Source organism: Nymphaea colorata, chromosome 12 (assembly GCF_008831285.2).
Source record: "Nymphaea colorata isolate Beijing-Zhang1983 chromosome 12, ASM883128v2, whole genome shotgun sequence".
NCBI lineage: Eukaryota > Viridiplantae > Streptophyta > Magnoliopsida > Nymphaeales > Nymphaeaceae > Nymphaea > Nymphaea colorata.
In genome coordinates, this window is record NC_045149.1 from 17,165,511 (window position 1) to 17,183,752 (window position 18,242).

At 40.5% G+C, this 18,242-nt stretch overlaps 4 protein-coding genes across 4 annotated transcripts; 2 read left to right on the top strand and 2 right to left on the bottom strand.

Annotated features, from left to right (window-relative positions):
* Positions 1 to 593: 593 nt before the first annotated feature.
* On the top strand, positions 594 to 9,034 carry LOC116265952 (uncharacterized). Its single transcript, XM_031646968.2, has 10 exons — positions 594 to 816; positions 1,332 to 1,454; positions 2,499 to 2,619; positions 4,003 to 4,131; positions 4,586 to 4,695; positions 4,798 to 4,981; positions 5,778 to 5,978; positions 7,315 to 7,551; positions 7,647 to 7,860; positions 8,476 to 9,034. Exons 1-10 carry the CDS (start codon positions 749 to 751, stop codon positions 8,568 to 8,570), a joined length of 1,482 nt encoding a protein of 493 aa, XP_031502828.1. The 5' UTR covers positions 594 to 748; the 3' UTR covers positions 8,571 to 9,034.
* Positions 9,035 to 11,674: 2,640 nt separating this feature from the next.
* Positions 11,675 to 13,458, top strand: LOC116265616 (chitinase CLP-like). The gene has a single exon (XM_031646348.2). It carries the CDS (start codon positions 12,090 to 12,092, stop codon positions 13,314 to 13,316), a length of 1,227 nt encoding a protein of 408 aa, XP_031502208.1. The 5' UTR covers positions 11,675 to 12,089; the 3' UTR covers positions 13,317 to 13,458.
* An 85-nt stretch (positions 13,459 to 13,543) lies between these two features.
* LOC116265615 (uncharacterized) lies at positions 13,544 to 15,229 on the bottom strand. The gene has a single exon (XM_031646346.2). The coding sequence runs from the start codon at positions 15,220 to 15,222 to the stop codon at positions 13,717 to 13,719; it is 1,506 nt and encodes a 501-aa protein (XP_031502206.1). The 5' UTR covers positions 15,223 to 15,229; the 3' UTR covers positions 13,544 to 13,716.
* Positions 15,230 to 15,529: 300 nt separating this feature from the next.
* Positions 15,530 to 17,674, bottom strand: LOC116265617 (uncharacterized). Its single transcript, XM_031646349.2, has 2 exons — positions 16,660 to 17,674; positions 15,530 to 15,670 (listed from the first exon to the last, which is right to left on the bottom strand). Exon 1 carries the CDS (start codon positions 17,547 to 17,549, stop codon positions 16,680 to 16,682), a length of 870 nt encoding a protein of 289 aa, XP_031502209.1. The 5' UTR covers positions 17,550 to 17,674; the 3' UTR covers positions 15,530 to 15,670; positions 16,660 to 16,679.
* Positions 17,675 to 18,242: the final 568 nt, after the last annotated feature.

Below are 18,242 nucleotides of genomic sequence, written 5' to 3' on the forward strand. Positions count from 1 at the left end.
CATAAAAGCTATAGAGGCTTCCAAATCCCTAATACCGTAGGTTTCCTGCTTCATGACAAATTATCACCTTAGACTAAAATTATTTCTTACCCACAAGTAAAAGGTAAGCATGATATCGTCATTGCATAAGGTAAGTGCGAGTCCATCGATAATCGATAGAAGTGGGATAAATAAAATAAGAACCATTTGATTTCATATTTTTCCGCAAATGTTACCAAGATCGGTTTACAAATGGAATCAGAAAGCTTAATGACTCAGTGAATCGGAATCGTACGCGAACCGGTCCACTCTAGTCCCACAATTTCCCATCACTTTGATCCTTGCTGCAAAGATTTTGCTATTGAAATTTTTATCGAACAACTATATATATTATTTTTATGTTTAAAGAAACCAAATTATATATCGAACAAAGTAAAAAGAAAAAAAGGGAAAAATAACAAGCAATTGGCTGCATCGCTGATTTGTAAAATCGCCCATTTTGAACACCCACTGGATCGGCCACCGTATCGAACCGAAAGGGGCCGAGAATCGGCTGATTCAGGCCGACTAGGATCGTTTTAAACAGCAGGGCCAGTCGACCGGTTCTTGGTCCCTTCTCCTCTCTCTCTCTTCCCCAAAAGGGCGCCTGTGATATTGCTGGGGATGTTGGTGGCGGGGAGGGCAGAATTTCGTCGCAGATAGTACGTGAAATGCTATTGCAGCGAGCGTCTTCAAGCACGTTTTCAATTAGCGTGTAGAACGCCCGCTCATGATCGCGATGAATCCGGACGTCAGCGCACACAGAGTAACATTAACGAGCTCAGAACCCTTCAAAAGGTTATTGCCTTCGGATTCATTTCATCATGGTTGTGCTTGAGTTTTTGATTCTTACATTTCTAAATGGTCCAGTCTGCGTTTTGAGGTGATTCCCCGCGAATAAATTTCTTTAACTTCGAGTAAATGGGCGTTTTCAATGGTCTTGCATCCCGATTGCCACCGTTTGGTTCGTGGGTTGTATTGTTCTTGGCGTTTTTGGCTGCTTGAATCCTTGACGGTGTTGTTTTTGGGGACTTTGACAACAAACTGGGCAACTTTTAGTGGGCTCTTGCTTTATGATGTATGGATTGGTTTGTGTTATGCCCTTGTCAGTATATTTGGTCAACGTCAAGGAAATGCGACTGCCTCTGATCTCCTTTGCTATCCTGTATTCCAGTTGGGATAATTTGATTCTTTGGTGTTTCCGGGTTCATCTTTCTCGTGGGGTGTTTGATGGGTGGTGTTATTCAGTCATCTTTTTTCTGGAAAATACACAGTAGATTGGGCTTATTACCGGAGTTCTTTTCGTTTCGCAGATTGGTGCGGTTGGTAGCACGGGCTTTTTATGATGACGTTACCACCAAGGGTGATAACCAGCCGAAAACCGGTCGGAGTGATAACAGAGGAATTGCAGTGGTTGTTCTGGACGCCTTGACTAGGCAAGCTTTTCTAGTCGATGTGTTTTATTATCATTGGAGAATTTTTTTAATTTCTATGTCATGCCATTCTCAAATTCACGGTTACTTGGGGAGCTTGGCTCGCTAGTCCAGACAGCATTAATATGACCTGGCTCCGAGAGGTGCTATGTTCCGGAGTCGGCACTTGTTATGCACTTATTGGTCAAACGAGCTCCTGAATCATGTATTAGCTTCACGTTAACCTATTCTGCAATGTGTGTGGTTCATTTCGGAAGTGACCTTCTCTTTTAGTATGGTCTGATCTTTCCCAAATGTCAAATTTAACTTATTGACTCTGCTTACACTCTTTTTGTGAAGCGCCAATTTATGCCACATGCTTATAGATCTTAAGCAGTTTATCTCGTAAGTGTGATCCGAACTCCTTCACTCGGAAAATTTTAGATGTCTGCTAAATCTGCACTTATAGGACCGTTCTTTACACTTTTGTAAATCTATTAGACTAGTCATATTTAATTTTGGGAGATCGTTTTTAAACAATGAGGAGAACTTTCACATGCATGAGTGCTTGCGAAGCATCATTAAAGATCCCTTGTGACATTTGTTTATCAAAAAAGATGGTCTGGATTAAACAATGACATCATGCAACTGTTTTTTCTAGAAGCAACTGCATAATTTGGCCAGAAACTGTCTAAAGGTTATTGATCATTTAAAAGTTCATGCTTTATTTTTTCACAAAACTAGAATGTGAGGCTACAATCTGTGAATAAAAAGCCAACGTTTTAAAGCAGGTCAATATTGTTCTTAGCAGGTCAAAGTAATTTTTTTTTTTGGGTGTGGTTAACCACCTATGTTAACCTATATCTGACTTTGAATGACAACGAAAGTCGTAAAGCATGTCAAAATTTGTCGTTAGCACATCACACTGCATTTTTTTGTTAAACAACCTCCTACAGCCTATATGCTATTTTAGTTTGTTAGTTTATTTTAGAAGAATCATTTTCACTTGAGCTATATTACTTAGTAGCATTTGCTAAGTAAATGGTGACTTGATTATTTTATTTTTAGGCGACAGTGGGTTAAAGAAGAAGATTTAGCAAAGGACTTAAAGTTGCACTCCAAACAGCTTCGTCGTACTTTACGTTTTTTTGAAGAAGAGAAGCTCGTCACTAGAGACCAAAGGAAGGAAGTGAGTTTTGCACTATGGAACATCTATGCTTTTTCTGTTTTGATATGTGTTGTGCACATCCAGCATACATATGTCACATGGTATCTTTAACTGGCTAGATTAGGAATTGAGAGGACACAGACTATGCTGGTCTCCAGGGAAATCAAGCAGTTTCTTGAATTTTCAGTGATGTGGTTATGGCCTCTGCATGGGTTGTGCATGCAGGGGCAGAATAAAAAATTTTTCATTTTTGGTTGCAGGCCTCCTTGTACTTGCAACATTGCAACTTGATGACTTTATTGTGTTGCTATTGACTTATTGTTTATGTCCCCTGGGACTTGACATGCATCTTGATGACTTAATTCTTTATTATTGTTTACAGGTTTGATGTGTGTTTTCATAACTTCTTTATTTGGTTGTTGTTTACATTTCTTGGATTAGTTATTTGCTGACTGTGTTAACAAAACTACTGTAATTGTAGGCCTTCAGCTTGATTAATTATGCATCTCCAATACTGGATTTTATTGGAAAAGCATTAGTAAGACAAGAATGACTTACGGTGAAGCTTGAATGTCATGTGGGAGGTTGGGTTCTGGGCTGACTTTGATATGTTTTGTCTCATTTTCCACTTCGACACATCTCAAAATAAGAAGAAATTGCTTGTTATTTTGGGCCATGTGTTGAATATATTTGTAATATACGTGAAATGATGGAATGCATTTCACGAGAAGTCCACTCGTTGGTCTTATTCATTTGTGGGTGGGTAAGCAGTTCAACTAGAAAAAACTGATCCACCATGTCTCTTGAAGAAGCTTTGTGTGACAGTGACATGGATTGCATAAGATATGGTCAATTTGATATTGAAATGACATTCAAATTTGAGAAAAGACAATGAAATGTTATGCAGAAATCAAGCTTCCATTTACTTACATCATTCATTAATTTCCTTTTGGAAAAAATGAAGAAAATTGAAGCAGATTCAATGCAGGTCAACTGAAACGATTAAATATTCATCTTCACTAATCGGCTTGCTTTTGATTTTCTCTTCAGTAGTTATTGTGGGTTTTTGACATGTAGGAAATAGGAACACAGTAGGTGGGCGGTTGGGAGGATGACAAAAGCAAACATATTTTGGAAGATTAAATTACTTTTGCTTAAGCACCTGTGGTTCATCTGAACTAAATTGTGCATAACCTGGAACTCCCTATGCATGCTTTCCAATCCTTGCAGTTACTCTTGAAATGAAGCACATCCATCTGTTTCCTATCTCTGGATATTTATGGGAGAATTTTTCTGATATTATCTTTTGAACCATGTGTTTAGGTTTTCCATTGTGAAAATAATAATTTCTTAATCATATTGACTGCTTCATGTTATGTGGGTGCATGCTGATTTTGCTTTCAGACTGCAAAAGGGGCGAAGTTTCACAGTGCTGCTGTGGCTGCGACTGGTGATGGACAACAGATTGTTAAGGAGGGTGAAGAAAAGATAAAGCAACATATGCATTCTTATTGCTGCTTGGATTATGCACAGGTTACTTTGTAAAGCAATCATTTGTTTGACATGAGGGATGGGCAGTCTTGCCTGAAAATTTTTCCAATCAATAATCTTATTTAAATTCTCTTGGTTCTCACTGCTTCAGTTCAGTATTGTGTTGAATTTCACCAGAGCTAAGTGACCCTAAGCCTCAATCTTGCACTTGAGCATCACATGTTCGCGTGAGTGATGTTCTAGTTCGTGATCTGTTGGTACCTTGGTCATGGGACTGTTTTTAGTTTTCTAAAGCAAATTTAATTGTCTCCTCCTGCTATTGCATATGGATTCTTGTTATTGTATCAAACAAGCAATTAGCATTCCATTTATGTACTGATCATGCATCTCACAGTTTCGCTCTTGCATGCTTTTGCCTTTTTACTTTTGCTGTAATAATATATTAACTTGCCACATTGCTTTTCTTATGCTTACATATTATAGCACTATATTGCAGATTTATGACGTTGTTAGATATAGAATACACCGAATGAAGAAAAAGCTCAAAGATGAACTGGATAACAGAAACACAATCCAGGAATATATCTGTCCCAATTGTAAGAGAAGGTACCAGTCTGACGTCTGATTGCTTTATTCTTAGCAGTCTTTGTCATGTTCTTGGTTTGATATGCTCTTCATGCCTAACACTAAGAAAATTCACTTCATCAGGTATTCTGCTTTGGATGCTCTAAGGTTGATAAGCCCAAATGATGAATACTTTCACTGCGAGAATTGTAATGCAGAACTTGTGGCTGAAAATGATAACCTTGCTGTTGATGAAATAGCAGAAGGCGATGACAATGCAAGGAGGCGCCGCCGAGAGAAACTTAAGGATATGCTACAAAAGATTGAGGTTTGTGGTCAAACTCATGCTTTTCCCTCCTTGCATGCGAGTGTGAATCGAGCTTATAAAATTTCCCGCTAGAATTTTTAGGCATTTTGGAATTTTCTGCTTCTTCTTTAAGCATTCCTAGTAATGATTAAAGTAGTTGTTTTACTTTTTAAACTTGAACGTTGTGAACCTCCAAGGTGTTTCTGGTGCTTCACACTTGACCAAGATTCAAAATTTTATTCATGACTAGCTGAGAACAAATCGACTAACCCATTTAACATGGTTTTACCATTCAGCTAGGTTCTCAGCTTTTTAGTTGGTGGTGCCACCGATTCTCAATAACGTTCTCTGTAATTTGATCAGGAATTGTCTCTTTAACCGTTAATGTATTTGATGGCTGTAGAAACAGCTAGGTAGTCTTCATTGACTTCATTCTGTTGTCCTGTGGATAATTTGAAGAGCTAAATGTGTCCTAGCAGATGGTAACATTTTTATTGGCTTTCCAAACACCTAGAAATTGTGCTCAACCATTTTTCCATTTTATTAAGTTTTTACAGGTTGTTTTGTGAGGATGTCAATCCAGAGATATATTAGAACTGGAAATCTTGAAGATGCCATGCTAGTGAACTAGTTATTTTCTTGTGAATGGTTCCACAAGTGAATGACTTTCAGGCTCCTAAATGTTTGACAAATCAAGTCATAAAAATTTTGAAATTTATATTCCATATAGGTCATCTCAGTTTTTCCCCTGTTGTAATTTTTGGCCTTCCATTTGATTCTTTCTTACTGCAAAATGAAAGCCTAAAACTAAATGCAGGTACAGCTAAAGCCATTAATGGACCAATTGACAAGAGTAAAGGAATTGCAAGCTCCTTATTTTGGAACTCTCCAAGAATGGCAAGCTCGTGCAATTGCAGCTGGACGTGTTATCAATGGTGATTCGACTGTTGACCCTTCCAGATCTTCACAGCCACATGCACATGGTGGAACACCGATGCCATTTGTTGGCGAGACAAGCGTATGTGCACTTAATTTTTCCGTTCCTTACTTTGACACACTCTATGGTTCCTCTATTTTCTTATGTTTTATTAGGTATATGTCACATGCTGCAGGAACGTCACTTGGTTCTTCTATTTGCTGGGAGTTATAGATGAATGACTCATTATATTCTTATTCTTCTATTTCCTGGGAGTTATAGATGAATGACTCATTATATTCTTACTTCAGAATGGATGAATACCTGTCTTTTTACTTTAAAATCCTAAGTTCTGTTTCTTTTTGGCAAATCTCTGTCATACTTGTATTACAATGACATTTTGGGCCTTCTCTTGTTGTTGTTAGCCTTTTAAATCATCATTTCCCTCAGCTTTTTATTTGAAAGGCACAATCTTGCAACTGCTTCTCAGTCAAAGTAAAAATAAACAATTCTAATACGTATAGACATGAGGATATTCAGAATTATTTTTGTCTTTGTTCTCTTAGAACCTCATTTGTTGTGTTTTACTTTTGGCCATTTCTGTCCGGTTGGATGTTCTCATTTTTTCATGTGCATGTTTTTTTATTTGTCATCTTATTTATGTGAAAATTTTGAAGCATCTGTTTAGCTTGATTGCTTTAAGATCGTGCATGTGTTGGGAAGCTCGTTTCCATGGAAGTGGCTTTCAGATAAGTGGTTCATAAACTTCTTCTAATGTTGCACAAGGCATTTTTCTGGATAACATAGTTCACTAATTCACTCTTGTGGATCCTTTTGCTTTTCCAATACATTAGCTTTAGTTTGAACGCTGGCTACAGCACTGTGCATGTGGAATTGCATTAGCAGTAGGGCACGTGTTTGTTAAGGACAAAAGGTTGTTTCTTATGGGGGTTAGGTTGGAGGGGAGATGTCGTCGGCATTTATCAAGTTCTATTCTACCAGTGGAATGGGATTGAAGGTCATTTTCAAATTAAATGTGCATGCACGTATTTTTGAGAAAATGTGAGATATAAATGGAGAGAGCATATAATCTGTGGTTTTGTGTGTTCATGTGCTTGTGGTTAAGTGGTGTGCTTGTGTGTGAGGTGCACATAAAGCCGTTTTGCACAGTGAGTGAGCTGGCCTGGTTATATTTGACCTGATGTTCTGTATTTAATTTCAAATAATACTTGTAAAACGTCATCTAATCACGTTAATTGATCATTGACATGTTTGTGAATGTTCTTTGTGGTATTTTCTTTTCCATGCTTCTTTCAGCTTTTATTTCTTTCTTACCTGGTTTTCCTTAAGATAACCTTTGGCTTGTGTTACAATGATCAAATTTCAAAGAAGCTGACAAGTTTTGCATGTAATTGACAAATCATCTGTGGTTTGGCAGGTAGAGGTCTCTCTTTCTGGTGTAGAAGTCAAGGAAGAGGATTCCAAGCCTGCAGTTGCTGCAACAGCGATGAAAGCTTTACCTCCTTGGATGATCAAGCAAGGAATGCAGTTGACAAAAGAACAGCAGGGTCTGGTTAAACAAGAAACAAAAATGGATGGGTTAACAAGTTCAAATGGGTCAACTGAGGATAAAAAGCCTGGAAATCAGGAAAAAGAGGCTACTCAGAATTTACAGGTAACAGCACACAAGTCACTGTGGGAGCACTTAACTGAGCTTGACATGTCTGCACCTGGAAGGATTTTTTAATTTGCAATACTTTCTTCTGATAGGAAGAATATCTCAAGGCCTATTACAGCGCACTGCTTGAGAGGCAGAAAGCAGCAGCAGTGGCTGCTGCAGCAGCTGCAGCAGCAACTAATGCCAGCACTTTGGGCACTTCAACTACTGTTTCTGAACCAACGTCTCAGCGGCAGGTTGGAATGAAGGCGAAAAGAGAAGACGATGGTGATGAAGATATTGAATGGGAGGAGTCTGAGTCTCCAGGTATAATATAAGGTTTTAATGGTCCATGATTTTAGAGGAGGTGGCCTGGCTGCAGTTTCTTGTTGACATTAGGTTACATGTTGCTTTTTCTATACTACTGAGTTTGAAGGAAAGTTTCTCTTTCCCTTTGCTAGGCAAGTTTTAACGCTTCATGGTGGGCTATATTACTAATTTTCAGCCATGTTTTGGTCCACATGAAATGTTATGTGCAAGGAAATTGACATGTCATGGGTGGCAAGTCGATTACTCATCCAGTTTTTTTGTTTATAATTGGCCTCATAGTTTGGTTATACTCGTTAATTTATTTTCTTTTGCCTTTTCTCATGTGCATGGTCAGATCTACTGATAAGAATCTCCTGTAGTGACAAGTTCATGTCCTAGAGGACCTAGACATCATCAAATGCCAAATTCTGAAAGATGCTGATGTTTTAAGCTCTTCAGCATTAACTTCGTTCATAACTTTCTAATCTTTTGACAATGTACGTGTTGCAGAATGAATTTAGAAACTAGCTTGGGAACTGTAACCTAAAGGCCAATTTAACTGAGCATTTTCTGGCTAGTTCCTGGGAAAATGTTTTATCACTGAATTATCCTGACAAAGCTCCTATGATACAGGTAATGTGAATGAGGTCCGCAAGGTCCAAGATTTGAATGCCGTAGCAGAGGAGTCAGGTGAGGATGAGGATGACATAGATTGGGAAGAAGGCTAAGGTTCCTGCAAGGACTGAGTGGTTTTTGAGCTCAAAAAATTTGTCCCTTTTGCTTGCCTATCTACATATTGACCTGCTGGGAAAGGTTTCATCCTTCGCCTTAACCAAAAGACTGTTACATGAAGAAGCTGTTACTGTAAAAAAGACGATGAGCTGCGGCCGGGATGATGGATGAAAGATTGGCAATATTGCTGATTTAACTTGCTGTTGTTGCGACTTCACATCAATTTCAAAGGTGCAATTTAGTTTGAAAGGCTGGTCGGAGATTTGCAGCAACTGTAACCGTTGGCCAGGATATGTTTTCTCTGCTAGAACTTCTGTTCAGGTTTAAATCTATAGCAAACCCGCAACTGGTGCTTGTACTTCAGATTTGTCTTTGAACTAATCTAGACCTGTTCTAGTGCTTTTGTATTCATATAAGCTAGAAAAGCTTGACTTATGAATTGGTCATCTTGTTTTTGGGATTTCTTGTCTTTGTATTTTTATGAAAATAACGTGTCTCCATCATGATTTAAAAATACTTTTAGATATTTCCACTTTAGTCATTGGATAAACATCTATAAATTTTAATATTATTTTTATTATCTATTTAAGTCTCAAATGATTTTTAGTTTTTGGGTGAACATTGGGTTAACTACCGCTTGAAAAGGAGGTTCAAAGACCCCTTATTCCTCTTGTTTTCAGGGTTTTTTGTTTACAGGGTTTTGAGTTGCATGAGCATCAACGATAGTAGTGGTGCGCCTTCAACTTAAGTACCGTACCTCTATTTACAAAGTAGAAATATAACACAAGTAGAGGTATAACATCCATGTAATATAATTAAAAACCTACCTTTTCACACATCCTTACCTCTACCTGTGCCCACTGAGGCACAAATTATTAATTTAAAGGCAAACTTGTTCTCAACTTTGGATCGTTCAGTTTAACATTCTATTTAAAGGCCCTTGCAGTAAAACCTTGGATTTGTCTAAAGCAGCTAAACGTAAAACTCGAGTAAAAAAAGACTACCACGAGAAAAACTCTGATCAATTATAATAGTTGCGAAACTATTTTTCCAGCAAGTTCCAACATTAAACGATTTTGCCTTCTTTTTAAGGTTTCCAAGCATTAAAACGATAACTTAATTTTTTCTTCTATTTGTTTTTCGTATTTTTTGTCAGAATAACGTGTCTCCGTTGTACTTCTCTCATCATTTTCTGTAAAACAAGGGTTGTGTTTTGGACTTTCATTGGAAAGGGATGTTATGCAGCCTATGGAGAAGCCTCTTTTTTTTTTTTTCAAGTCATGGGCATTTTTTTTCAGATGGTGTATGCATCTTTTTTTACAAAGCTAATCTGTTCTTTTTCTTTTTAAAAATTTTTCTTATATAATGGCCTTTCTTTATTTTTTCTTTTTCCGATTCCAAGCCTTCAACCATTTAGCCTTCCTGCATTATCTTGAATGCGTTGAGCAGAGCATTTAATTTCTTTGGTTATAATATATCCTTCAACAACCACAGATTCAGACATTAAAGCCTTTGAGTGTGAGTGGTCTTTCTGTTTGGTAGCACTGCGCTGCCCTTTAAAGCTCCCAAGAGGCTGAGTTTGCTTGATTAAATAATTCATCTAAAAGAGCAAACTCTAACAGCTTTGATTGAGGGGATGAAGAAAACCATTTCAGGCTTTTTTTTAATTTCCCAATAGTGGAGCTTTCTTCTCCATAAAATTATATAAAAAAAAAGAAGTGTAACTAAAGCATGCTTAAGAAAGAAAAAAAAAGAGAGTGATGAAGAGAGGAGAGAAGAGGGAGAGACATGAACCAATCCACTTGGCCTCATAATGACACCTTAAGCTCAAAAACAACACTATTTCTCAATACCATAATGAAAACGTGGCTGTAACACGCCGCCCAACCCAACTAGTTGCACTATCCATCACTTGGTGAGAGTTGCACTGACACCGACGCAGCTCAGGACTTCAGAAGTAAGGGGAATGGGGGGGGCCTTCGGTCTTCACTTCGGGTGGTGGGATTGACCCTCTTGCTCACCCGAAAGGAGCTTTGTCTCATCATTCAAGTAAATACATATTGAGATTATAGAAACATGAGCTTGTTATCAATGCAAGAACTATAAATAAAAAACCAAAAAGATCTCCTATGAAATATGAAACCTTGAAACCATGAATCCATCTAATTTGCTTGCCTATGTGAAGTGGGACAAGATCATTATGTGTTTCTCCACCGAGATGACACATTTATTGGGTGTTTAATGGTTCTCAGATCAAAAGTTCTAGAACTAAATTTCCACCTCAACTTGAAATGGGAATGAAAATTTCAATTTTCTTTTGAGTTTGATAGTATGGAATTTTCATTCTAAAATTAAAATTAACTTGTTTGATGAAAAGAGAAATCTATTTTAGAATTCTTAAGGCCATCATGGCTTGTGCCAAAGCGAGATGAAAAGATTCCAGAATTCTGTAATCCAATTTCTAGCTCAAGGTAGGATCATCATTCTAAAATTTTGATTTTAGAATGAGCATAATTCCAGAATCAAAATTCTTTGTTTGATAATACAATTGGCATTTTTAAAAAATAAGAATAATGATTATAGAATTCTATTGATTTCAAGCGAACCAAAACCCCTTTAGTCTTTATCACTTGTATCAATGTATTGAAGAAAATTGAACTTACTATTAAATGAGTGGCCCCAAGAACATGCCCTTGTTTATGCAAAACGATGGTGACCTTATCTCCTCGCCGCTCTCTTAATTCTCTCAAACTTTTACCTCACCATTCCAGATAAATTCTTCAGGTTAAAAAACATGACTACCCAGGAAAGGGGAGCTTAGATACATAGGCAAATAAATACGGCAAATAAATACGGCAAATAAATACATACTTCCATGAAAATTTCCAGGTTAAAGAACATGACTACCCATAAAAGGAGAGCTTAGATACATAGGCAAATAAATACATACTTCCAAGTTTCAGTAGCTAACCAAGAAATATCTTACAAGTAAAAACATCAGGCAAGTATTTGTCAATGAAAGAACAAACAAACAAAAATGAGGTATCAAAAGCAAGATCTGTATTCTAAACAAGGAGTTGAGTGTCTCTCCCACTCACCGAATACTTCCATTGCCACGAGGAAAAGAAACAAAGAGTTCCGTCGAGGGAAAGAAAAGTCCGTCGACCATATATTCAGAAAGTCGGCATGGTTGACATCAGATGTCAGTGACGCAGCCTTCATGGAGTACAGCAAGATTTTGCTAGGATCAAATCCTCATCCAAAAGCATTGACCAGTTGATGCCATAGATTACGTGATCTTCTGATTAAAACAAGACAAACTAGTTCAGCACAGCGGGTCCAACACAGAACACAGACTCCAAGAAATGTCAGACCTCTCACCCCGTCTGTGGTTTCTCGGGTAGTATGAACAACTGGAATTAATTAATATATTTTGACCAGATCTAGTTAATCGAAGCCTGTAACGTGAATATAAACCTGCCAATCTCTCAGCTCTTGCAAAGCCAATCACCAAAATGGCTCAATTTCAGGCTGCCATCTTCTTCCTGTCTCTCACCGTCCGCTGCATCCTGGCTGCTAGTGCGCCTCCCAGCACCCGCGCTGTCATGGCGCCGATCAAGCTCGACCAGCGCACCTCCTTGTACACCTTCTCTGCCAATGATGGCAGTTCCTTCGTCATAGATCTGAGCAGCTCGGTACTGTCTCTAAACTGCCCGAGAAACCACCCCACCTTCCCCTGTAATTCCCCTCAATGCTCTGCATTTACCGGCACTTCCTTCAGCCCGTCATGCCAACCTCCCCACTTCACGAGATGCTCCAGCGGCGCCTGCACCATCCCGCTGCAGAACTCCATCGACAACAGCTGCGTTAAAGCAGAACTCACCCGGACCACCCTCAATCTGAACACCACCAATGGGCATAACCCCACCGGACCGATTTCCATCCCTCACCTGCTCTCTGCCTGCGTCCCTCCCGCTTTCCTCGTTTCCCTACCTTACCATGCCCAAGGTTTGGCTCCATTTGGCCTTACCAAATTCAGTCTGCCTTCTCTTTTGGCGTCGGCCGTGCCTGGCCTCAAGCAGAAGTTCGCTCTTTGTTTGCCCAGCACGGGAACTGCATCAGGTGTGCTGTTCTTCGGTGAAGGTTCATTCTTCCTCTTGCCACCATGGAGTTCCGCAGTTACCTCATATCTTTCCTATACTCAGCTTGTCCGGCATCCAGAACACCCGCTTGATTACTTGATTCCACTCAAAGGCATAGCAGTTGCTCAGAAAGGAATCGGTGCTCCTCTTCGTGGCGGCATAGCCAGGCTGAGCACCACCGTCCCCTACTCTACGCTGTCAAGGCCGATCTACAAGGCATTCACCAGCGCCTTCAACAAGGCCACAAGCGGAATCCCTCGAGTGACGGCAGTGAAGCCATTTGAGATCTGCTTGAATTCAAGCAAACTCGGTGGTACTCGCGTGGGAGCGCCGGTAGGACCAGTAGATCTGATGTTGGATGGTAAGAACTGGACCATGTTTGGTGCCAATCTAATGAAGGACATCGACGATAGCAGATTATGCTTGGCTTTCCTAGATGGTGGCTATAGACCACAGTACGAAGTTGTCATAGGATCATTCCAGATGCAGGACAATTTCTTACTGTTTGATTTGGAGAACAGGAGGCTAGGTTTCAGTCCGACTTTGCTCTCCTTGCAGACCACATGCGCGAACTTCAACTTCACATCCTCCACGGCTTGATCGCCGGGTTCCGATTCGATCGTGTTTTAAAATTCTACGCTAAGGCCCTATACCACGCCTGTGTGGAATGTTCTAAATAATAAAGGCCCTAAAGCCGGTCACCATGCTGTTATAGTAAATCAATATTGCTGTTAAGAGTAAATCTCTCTCTCTCAAAAGATTGCCAGTGCAAGAAGATCAAAATGCAAGAAGATCGAGATGTAATTAAGATGGTTACACCAAAAAACTGCAAATAAAGTAACTATTACGTTATACCAGAGGATTATGAACCTCAACAAAAACAAGATTTTGTACAAGATGCAGTCCCGTCGGACACATGAAGGACTATACAAAAAGAAAAAGAAGGCGCTGAATTCTGCAGCAAAACAAAATGCAGAATCCTAAAAACTGCCCATAAAAGCTAACGTTCCGGATATTCTTGATATTTCGTGACAGCCTTGCTTCCTTCTGCGACCGCGTGCTTCCCTATCTCTCCCGGCAGCACTAACCTGACTGCTGCTTGGATCTCCCGCGAGGACAAAGTATGCTTGCCCGTATGCTTGGATAGCTTTGATGCCTCCTCAGCCAACCTCTCGAACATATCCGCTATAAAACCATTCAGCACTGTCATGGCCACTGACGATATCCGGAGCTCAGGGTGCACTTGCTTCAATACCTTGAGAACATAGTTTTTGTACACTCCCGCTCCCAAGTCTTCAACTCTCCTTCTCCTCCTCCTCTTCCTTTTGGAGGGTTCCTGCTTGGGTTCTTTTTTTCCAAAATGGGCCTTCTCTTCTTTCTTGGGAGTCTCCTCGGCCGCCTTCGGCTTCTTTTGCCCCTCGATAGCTGCTGCTACCTCGTCCGCTGCTCTTTGCTTCCGTTTCTTAGCACCCACGTCCTCCTCCTGCTCCTCGGTGTCCTTTTTTTTTCCCTTCTGTGTCTCAACTGTAACTGGTGCTTCTTGCTTCTCGTCTTTTTCAAGCAACCCTTCTTCCTCCTCTTGAGACTCTTCTTCCTCTTGAATTTCATCTTCCTCTTGAATTTCATCTAGCAACTTATCTGGTGCTCTTTCCTTTCTCTCTCTTCCAAAGCCCTCTTCTTCCTCCTCTCGAGTCTCTTCTAGCTCCTCATCCGTTGCCACTGCCTTATTTTCTTTCTCAAGAGGATCTTCCTTTTTTTCTTGAGTCTCTTCCATCTCTTCCTCTGATGGTCTTGCTTTCTTTTCTCTTTCGACAGGCCCCGCCTTTTCCTCTTGAGTCTCTTCTAGCTCCTCATCTGGTGCTACTGCCTTCTTTTCTTTCTCAAGAAGCTCTTCCTCTTCCTCTTGAGTTTCTTCTAACTCCGCTTCTGGTACTCTTACCTTCCGTTCTTTTTCGACAGGCTCCTCCTCTCCCTCTTGAGTTTCTTCTAGCTCCTCTCCTGGTTCCTCTCGAGTCTCTTCAGTATTCTCATCTGGCACTTTAGCCTTTCTTTCTTTATCTCCAATAGGCCATGCCTCTTCTTCTCGAGTCTCCTCTACCACCTCCTGTTTTTCCTTCTCGCGCTCAACAAGAGAAGCTCCACCAGCCTGTGGCTTTCGTTCTTCTTTCTCTTGCTTTGGGAACGCATCTTGTTTCCCGTCCGGTCCAGTGACAGGCACCTGTCTCTGAGTTCTGGTAGAGATTGAGGTCGTCTTCTTAGTGTCAGCAGCAACATCGGTCACGCCCGGAGACAGGTTAGCAGCAGCAGCAGCAGCAGCAGCAGCAAGGTCATCAACTTCCAAGAACTCGATAGGCGCTGAGTTGTTAGAAGCAGCCAACGACTCAATTGGAGCAGAGTCACCGTTGCAATTGTTCCCAACAACGGCTGAAACCTTCACTGTCTCTTCCACAACCTTCCTGGTTCTCACCACCGCGCCTACCAGCTTGCGAGAAGGCCTAGGATCCATGAGTCTCTTTCTCTCTTAACACGCAACGCTGCCGTTAAACTGTGGCTGTAGTAGAGGGCATTTCTAACACTCCCAAGATTATATCAAACGAAGCCATGGAACCCCCGAAGTTCCAGAAGCATGCAGAAAAAGGATACTTCGCTGACACGATAAACCTATACGTGTCGAAAATAGAAGTGCGAAAATAGCGTCAGATTTGCCAAGTATACACATCTATGCGGCAAAACTACGAAACTCAAACAAACAGCCTTCTGCAGGGGGGGGCGTGGACTGGATATGGCACTACGCTGTCCCTTCGTACAGACCAATTCTTGACCGCCTTTCCCTTATAAAAAGAAATGTTTCGCATGGTTTCCTTCTCTAATATTTTAAAGATAGAACTCAGCAGCAGAGAAGCAAACCGCCTTCTGTCACTGTCCACCCAATGTCAGCCTTCAAAAACCTTTTCCTGTAATAGAAGACACAGGCTGATAAGCTTAGAGACCAAGGAAAAAGAGGAATCAAACAGATAGTATAGACTATCAACAAGTAAGCATGGTGATTCAGGCAAACATGAACACTAAAATTAGATTGCTGGAAGATGAAATCACATCAAGTCTACAATCTACAGGGGATCCTTCAGCACAATGACCTTACTCATATTAGAACATTGTAGTAGACTAGACTGTGACAAGGTTGCCTTAATTTGCTTCACGGGGTGAACTTCCAAAGCTTAGTGGTATGATCTTCCAGTGGCCGTAGAATTTTCCTCCAGCGACTATTGCTACTACTTTTTATTTCCCTACCATTTCAGAATTATAGCTTATTTGGTTTTTATAGTGCACGTAACCTTATAGTTGGTTGGAAAGGATTCCACATGAAACTCGAACAGAGCTTACGTCTTCGAGAATATTGTTTTAACTGTCGTGTAATCCAATCTAGGAGAAGAGATGTGGGTTCGAGTGTAATCCAGGAGAAGGGGGACAGAGAATGGGAAGCTGATATGCTATTGTAAACTAAAAAAATCTGTCTATCCAAAGAGAAAAATTATGCAACCGTCGCTAAAATTTCACAAGCCATTCCAAAGTTAGCATCAATTTGTTCAGTGGCAAAGAGAATCTCTAAACACTTTGTAGCTCGGTAAGCTAACAATGCCAACAATCAGGGACTTGGCACCAAAAACTAACATCAATTTGGAAGTAAATAACAAAAGCTAGCTATATAAGTAGATGGTTAAATTCCCAGGGAACATGAGCTCCTTCATTATAATCATATGATGCAATACAAAATTAGCGAGCACATCAAATTGGTTCTTATTCAAGAAGTTGCATTCAATTCAACCATCGGGCTCCAGGTACACTGATTGCCAATAAAGATAAAACCTAGCCAGTGGATAAATGAAAAAAACACGAAAAAGTGACCTAATAAAAAAAAATAAAGAGAGAGAGAACAATGTACGTGAATTTATTCGTCCCTATTCAGCCGCGGTTGTTCATCTCGAGCTTTCTCAGAATGGCTTGACGTCCCGGAAAAGGGTTGCGCCTCTCGCCCTCCGCGGACGGCGGCGAATAAGAGGAGCTTTTTACCGATCTTTGGTGTTGCTGCTGAACTAAATCGCCACCATCCTCCGTCTTCCTCATCCTCTGCCTCTCCCTCCTCAGTTCCCGCCTCCTCTCAACCCCTGACCTCACATTGTCGCCGTCACCATTCGATTTAATCAAAGGGGAGGAAGATGAAGAAGACAACCTATGCGAACCACCATCATCGTGATAAGGCACCGCCCCGCTCGACCTCTGCGTATCCTTAAGTCGCGGTATCCTTCCGCCTTTCGACGTCCCCAGAAGGTTGAAATCGACCTTTCTCCAGCCTTCCTTATCATCGTTGTCCCAGCCAAAACGCCTACTGATGTCCAACAGATCAGAAACCGGTTTTTGGGTGAAAGAATTCGAGTGGCTCCTCGTCCCGGCGACTCGCGATACCTCATTGCCGGTTAGGATTTTCTGAGCATTCTCCCACTCGATGCGGTCGGCGTAGACGGGGTCGGCGAGGACTTCGTCTGCACGGTCGGCCCACTCCTGGTAGTCCCCAGCCCTGAGATTCTTGGAGACCCATTTGAGGTAGGAGGAAGGGAGGGTCCCAAGCATTCTTCCTCTATACTTGCCATAGTCTATCACCATGTCCCTTGCTGGAATGGTGCCTCTTCTTGAAGAGGAAGCCATGACCATCCTCATGAGTTTGGGTGCTGGAAGTGTTAGGGGTCTGGGAAGGCATAGTGGTGGGGATTGGAGGAGGTTGCAGGAGGTGGGTGGTGGGGATATGGAGAGAAAGAAGCTGCAGAAGAAGGCCATCTTTTGCCTTGTTGCAGAACTCGGTCCTCCGTCCGACGGAAGATGGAGGGAATTTCTTGGTGATTCACGTGATTGGTGGCGGTTGTTTTTTCCCTCTTTCTTTTTTCTTCTTCTTTGTGTTCTGGGGAGGCAAATCAATTGGACATAATTGGATATTCGATCTAAACTGGACGTTCTAATTCCTGGATTTGGATCTTATACGGTCTTGAGGCTAACTATTCGATCTGAATATGTGGAAAACAGTTTTTTCTTTTCTTTTCACTATATCTCTCATCAACGTTGAGATCTGTAATTGTCCGTTATTTTCACCGGCAAGAAAAAAAAATTATGTTATTGCAGTACATGTTTTGAAGACATCAAGTTCTTATGTTAAATAATACGGTGTAGTTTTTATTTGATTGTTAATTTTTATATTTTCTGAAACAAAAACGTACACTGTTATAGATTATAAGATTTATGAATATGTGTTTCAATAACACAATGTTGCTCTCATAGTTTTAACAGGTTCATGAGTTGAACATGAGCCTACCAACTAGACTAAAGAAGGGAACCAAACAAGTTATGATCATTCAATTTTAGCATATTTAACTTGTCAGGGCGTTTGATGGTTTGAAATTTTAATTCAATAATGAAAAATATAGATCCTCAAACTAAATGGAATCAAAATTTCATGTTTGAGTTTCTTTGATAATT